At 43.5% G+C, this 6,621-nt stretch overlaps 1 protein-coding gene across 3 annotated transcripts in view; it reads right to left on the bottom strand.

Moving 5' to 3' along the window:
- Positions 1–6,621, bottom strand: part of LOC104986530 (chromosome unknown open reading frame, human C16orf62) — a 138,996-nt gene that overhangs the window by 39,475 nt on the left and 92,900 nt on the right. For all 3 annotated transcript variants that reach the window (XM_010837124.1, XM_010837126.1, XM_010837125.1), the window contains exons 24-26: positions 4,279–4,377; positions 2,641–2,718; positions 1,698–1,812 (exon numbers count right to left, since the gene is read on the bottom strand). In XM_010837124.1, the coding sequence (XP_010835426.1) occupies positions 1,698–1,812; positions 2,641–2,718; positions 4,279–4,377 (292 nt within the window). The remainder of the gene's footprint in view (positions 1–1,697; positions 1,813–2,640; positions 2,719–4,278; positions 4,378–6,621) is intronic.

Here is a 6,621-nt window from a genome sequence, read left to right as displayed (position 1 = left end):
ACCTTTTTTCTTTGGAAGGAATGATGCTAAAGCTGAAAGTCCAGTACTTTGGCCACCTCATGCGAAGAGTTGACTCATTGGAAAAGGCTCTGATGCTGGGATGGATTGGGGGCAGGAGGAGAAGGGGACGACAGAGGATGAGATGGCTGGATGGCGTCACTGACTCAATGGACGTGAGTCTGGGTGAACTCCAGGAGTTGGTGATGGACAGGGAGGCCTGGCGTGCTGTGATTCATGGGGTTGCAAAGAGTTGGACATGACTGAGCAACTGAACTGAACTGAACATCAATTTAATCTAATTAATTAATTTAATCTAACCTTCATTTTGCACATCACTGGGTTATTGGCAGAAGCTGTTAATTTTCGTTTTGTTTCCTGCAAACCCATCATCCTTACCAAAGCAGGCATTAGGAATAAGTTCCGCATCTGCTGACGAGTAATAAGGACATACCGGCTCTTGTGGGATTTGCAGTCCTCGTGGAGGAAGGGAGTGTCCAGACAATAAGAAAACAATACACATAGTAAGAATGGGATTTGCAGTCCTCGTGGGGGAAGGGAGCGTCCAGACAATAAGCAAACAGATACACACAGTAAGAAAGCATCAGATGACAGCAAGTGCAATGACGACATGAGGAGGATGGTACGGAGTATGATTGGGAAGGTGGGGTTACTTTAGAGAGGGTGGACAGGAAAGGACACCAAAAGAGGCGAGGCTTCGCATCTCATCTCTAGCCCAGTAATCTTAGAAAATGCAAATATCTGGGAGGGTGATCGTTCTAGAAAGAGGGAACAGCAAGGGCAAAGGCTCTGAACTGGTAGATGGCTTAGTATGTTCAAAGGACAGAAAAAAAGCCGGCGCAGCTAATGCATGGTTTGAGCTAAGGACAGAAGGCAGCTGCTAGATACAGCAGATCACGTGGGGACTTCAGGCCAGGTGTCTGGTGTCTTTGTCTGGTGTCTTTGGTTTGATCCCAAAGGTGCTGAGTGGCTACTGGAACACCCAGAAGTTGAGAATAAAACCAAGCAGAGTCTGAAAAGGTTTTTAGACAGCAATCATGTTTGAAGACTTTGGTGACACTGAGGGTCCGATGGGAAGGACCCAGCTGCCATGAATCCTAACCCTCCACCAGCACACCCTTCACTGGCATCCTTCCCTCCCTCATCTCACCTCACCTCACCCTCCTGACACTTCTTAGATTCACCTCCCAAATAAACCGCTCACACAATCCTGGTTCCAGGACAGCTCTGTACATCTTACAGAAACAGGTTTTAGGCAGAATTTTTATCCCTAACAGCAAACTATAGAGAGTATTCATTCCATACTGCTTAGATGCTACTCCTGTATCTCTGGAATTTCAAACTCTGACAACAATAAATAATCTTGAATCTGCTGTGAATGAACAGGCCTAAGTTCTAAAACTCTCTAGGGATGTCTGAGCCACCTGACCTGACATGCTTGAGACAGATGTAGGAAGGTCCTTACAGGAAATAACCCAGGCTCTGTAATCTGTCTGACTCTATAAATGTGTATGTGTCCGAGGTGCTTCCTACTAAAGAAAAAATTCATCACTTATTGATCACTTTTTCTTTTCTTTCCTCCTTAAAGGAAGCTCTCTGCACACATTCACACACTGCTGAGTCAGCTTTCCTAAGGAGCCAGGGAGAGTCTGAGAGAAGAGAGTGAGTGACGGGCTCACCTTGGGAGAGGCACTGGTTGGCCAGAGCCACCTGACCAGAATGCAGGTAGAGATTGAGGCGGGTGAAGATCCCCACCAGGGAGGGAATGGTAATGAAGCAGTAGGCAACGCAGGCCTAGAAGAAAGGGGACGAACAGCAGGTTAGGCGGTAACGCCATCACAGTGGATTAATATTCTCATTTTCATCCATCATATATTTTCAAGTAAAAACACTTAATTCATCTCCCCATTATGAACCCCAACTTCTCCCCCTTGCCTCTGCTGTATTTCCCTTTTGGGGAGGAACAGGAGGTGCAACCAAGGACAGTAATGGTGTACAAAAATAAATCTTCATCTGTCATCACAGGAAGTGAATAGATAACACCTAATATTGATCATTTAAAGAAGTAGTTGTTAAAACCAAAATTTAAAACCATTTTTAAAACCAATTAAAAATGAATTAATTGGTAATTTGAAGAAGAAACTGCTAAAAAGAGACTGTGAGGAGAGAGGTATATGGTGAGAAAGGGCAGGGCTGGGAAGCTTATTTTCACTACAATTTTTTCAGTATGATTTTATTTTTAAAGCATGGATATGTATTGTTTTGATAAAATTTTGAGCAGCTTACTCAAGAAACAAATTTCTTCCAAAGCTGGGAACTTGACAAGAGGAAAAAAAAGTCCTAGGCTTCCCAGTTACTGGCACAAGCCAGATATAATTCAGCTGGCATACAAAAATGCAAATCCATCTCAACCACCTCCCCTAATGCATATCAAAATTCAGACTCCTTTGATTGTTTCTTTTGAAAACATTAAGAAAATTGGTCAGTCCATGAATATGTAAGGAAAAATCTGGAAAATCAATATTAAATCACCCTTAATCTTTTTCTGGGAGGAACAATTCAGAAACTTGTGTAAGAAACAGCCCACTGGAGTTCAAAGTAAATCTTATCTTTGAAACATACCCGGACAAATGCAGCAGTCTTTCTAGAATGATTTCCCTTCATTACTTTCCTTGTTTCCATTGCCAACCGGTTCACACTCTAGATTAAAAAGTAAAACAGAAATGGGAATGAAATGATGGTTAATTCAGATTAAACATCTTCCAAAGAGATTTGAACGCTGACTGTATACAAGTTAATGAGAACAAGCTAACCAGAACCAAGACTGGTTCCGGAACCAAGACTGGTGAGCACCAAACCCTGAAATGGCAAAGGGGCCATCAGGCCAGAATCAACCTCAGCTTGAGCAAACATCTCCAAGGGGCACTCACTGAGTTAAGTCATGCCTATCAACCAGCATGATAAATGACCATTTTCTGGCTTAATGAATAGCCAGGGTTCACTTATTCCATTTCCAGAAATCCCACACACTAAGTAAGCTTAAGATCTTAGAGATCTTAAGAGATACCTCCAAACCTGAACATAAACCATACAAAATACCTCTGCAACACTGACGCTAACCGTAAGAAAGTAACAGCAGCCACGTTATCACTTATAGCACAGCAGGTGCCCTTCTAGGTGCTGTACATTCTTAAGCTCGTTTACTCCTCATGACTTTACAGGCTGAGTACTATTAACTCCCCTGACTTACAAGTCTCTACATTTAGGTCTTAAGTTTACTAATGCTACAAAATCTGATAATCAGCGAACAAATATATTAAAAGGTCATTTTCCTTAAATTTACATGAAGCAATTCAAGAGCCTTAGGGAATCTTTTCACAACAATTAAAAGTTTGGACCTATGGTTCCCAAAATGTGTACCATGTCACCCCAGGGTGTTACAGGAAAATCAGAGGGCCATCCCACATTTTGGACAACCACAGAAGGACTCAACTGTTGCACACTATGCAAAGCTCTTGTGTACGGTAGCTCACAGACATGGTATCTTCCTTGCAGTGATGGCATATCTTTGCAAAACTGGGTTTTTAGCAACTGCTATGACAAAAAGTACTGTGCAAACATTAATGTAGGGGGGAAAAAATCTATCTGGAACAGGAAATTGGGTAGTGGTGTCCCATCTGATTTCAAGGTTTGAGAAGTCAAGCAATGCCTAGAGGTACATATACTTCATTAGTAAGTAATTATGATGATTTTAAATGGAATGCAAATATATACTATTTTTCTTTCAATTTACATCAAGTGTTGGTTCAGAGAGCAAGCTGTTAGGGCACAAATTCTTAAGTTGCTTGAACCTAATTTCTTAGTAAACAGAATTGTTATCTCTTCCTTTTTGCCTAAGGGCATCCTGAAAAGTTACTGCAAGGCACTGTGAACCAAGAAAACTGGGACTCTGGTTAGGCAACACAGAATTCCAACTAGATTAATTTCTGTAACGAAATAATCACTACAACTCACTCAGCTCTTTGCTGTTGACATGCAGGAGTGAGAATATGCAAATTTCAGAGAAAAAGAGGCCAATGAAACCACTCTAAGGCTCAAGCAAAGTTGTAGATTTTATTAACCTTTGAGAAAACATCTTTCATGCCTTGGGAACAGAAGCAATACGGGGCCAGAAGAATCTCAGATTAAAACTGGTGCGTGGCCTATCAATGATCAATAAACATGTATTGAGAGAATAAATGAATGAGTGAAAATCCTTACGTGAATCAACTGCACAAGAACAGGTTCCAGATTGCAAAACATTGACCTGGCCTCAACATAAAAACTCAGCTGTTGTTCAAAATCACGGCCAAAGGATACCTAGAATCAAGGAGAAAGAAGTGACAGTGTTATCTCTAGGCAGCTGTAAGCACACAATTGGAAAAGTTCCTCCGGAGTTTTGTGGGGACAGGGGAGGTGCTGCGATGACAAGACACCAAAAATTCCACAGATATAGATAGGTGGTATCTCAAGGGTATGTAAGCAAACACACATCTGTGAACTGGAATACAACTCTAACCAGATGTTACATTACCTTACCCAGCATACAGCGGAAATGTTACTATTACCACCTCATCTTCATGACATGGCCATTGGAGCAGAACATAAAAAGACCAAAGGGTATAAAACAGAATCTCAAAATGCAAAGAGGATTTCCTAGGCTAGAAGGAAACCACTGGAAAGGAAACTGTGGCATTTTGGGTGTCAGCTGCAGCCTTTTCACATAGATTTGGCGACTGGGAGTCATTTGTCAGAGGGATTCTCTAATAAGGGCCACACATTTCTGCTTCATGATGGGGATTCCAACCTTTAGCAGCTCACTGGTGGCTGCTGGAGCCATCGATGGATGTTAATCCACCATTAAAAACTTCTTCTTCTCCTATTTCTTCAAATTTATGAACAGCTGGTTGGAAGGACAAACTTTACTGCTACAACAATCATTTTTGTCCAGAAGAGGTTTAAAGTCATAATTTCCACTACAGCTATCAAGTTTCACATCTTATTTTCTCATATTCTTTCCCATTAAAACTTGTTGGTTTTCAGACAAACCCATAAAAGGATAAATATCACAAGAGCAGCATATAAATTAAGGGAACAAGAGAGGCACCTAGTATCAATCATAGGTACATTTCCTAACATGGGAATTAAAAGGCTTATCCTGAATTTTCATCAAAATTGGTATTTTACCATAGTTAAATCAACCTCTGTAACTGAATGAGTCACGTTTTTCAAGGTGATTTTCAAAGTGACCTACTTATTTTCATCTCAGTCAGCTTTTGTCTTGACATTTCTAACAGGAGATACTGGCTGAAGTGGGTATTTTAGTTTCGTGCACCGAGATTTAAGGCAAGGGTTGTTCTGGCTAGGATGGAAAGGTGGTTGTTCCTGATGAAACCTGCAACAATGCTGCCCACTTCGCTCGTCCCTCCCCAGTGTCCCTGTGGACTCTTCCCAGCCGGAGGTGGGTCTGCTTTCCCTCCCCTCCAGCCAGCTGGCCCTGGGACTTGCTTTGACTAACAGAATGAAGCAGGAGGCAGCACTGGTCACTGTGTGATTTCTAAACCTCCAAAGGCCCGGCAGCTTCTGATTCTGCCCTCACCAGGCAAGAGCCCAGACGTGAGCAAATGTTGAGAGAATGGTGGAGAGAAAGAGGTCCCATGACTGAGAAATGAGCTGCCCCAGTCAACAGCCAGCACCAAGACCCCAAACACATGCTCAAGACTGTCCTGGATCCTCCAGCTCCAGTTCTGCCACACTTCTGACATCACAAGGAGAGGCCTGGTTACCCAGTCAACCCAAAGACTTGTAAGAATAAAACATTGTCATGTTAAGCCACTAAGTCCGGGATGAGCTGTCATGTAGCGCTGAGTAACGAGGATGAATGGAGAGTGGACACCTGACATTTCACCCTCAACCACTCCCCAAATCGTTTTCAGCAGCATCTGAAGAGCAGCACATCAGGTGCTTCAGGAAGCCCCTTCTCCATGGATCCCCGAGTAGCCTACAGCTTAGAATTCTGGGCTCTCACTTTCGTGGCCCAGGTTCAATCCCTGGTCAGGGAACTGAGGATTCTACAAGCCATATGGCACAGCCAAAAAATGTAACAATAATTTAAAAAATAAAAATGAAAGAATTTAAATTGGCTTCATTGAAAAAAGAAAAAGAGGAAGCCTCCTCTCCCACTCTGGGTCCGCATGGCTTGGCTGCCCAGGGGTGCCTGTCTCCCTGGCCTGGCCGGTGACTCTGGATCCGCATGGTTTGGCTGCCCAGGGTGCCTGTCTCCCTGGCCTGGCCGGTGACTCTGGGTCCCCATGGTTTGGCCGCCTGGCCGGTGTGCTCCTTCCTTCTCACAGCAGCAATCTGCTCAGGGACGAGCCGGTGGCCCAAATTACTCCAAAGACTCAGCCCTAGAACTTCTGCTGGAGCTCTTCCTGCTGCACTGCAGAACTGGAAGGAATGGAAACCCGGGGCTCTCGTGGGGAGCAAGCCGGCCTGGGAGGGATGCCAGGAGAGAAGAGCCATGAGCCAAAGACACACATAGCAGTTCTTGATGACACTACGGAG

Source organism: Bison bison, unplaced genomic scaffold (genome assembly GCF_000754665.1).
Source record: "Bison bison bison isolate TAMUID 2011002044 unplaced genomic scaffold, Bison_UMD1.0 scf7180017864072, whole genome shotgun sequence".
NCBI lineage: Eukaryota > Metazoa > Chordata > Mammalia > Artiodactyla > Bovidae > Bison > Bison bison.
This window is presented reverse-complemented; position numbering and strand designations above follow the sequence as displayed.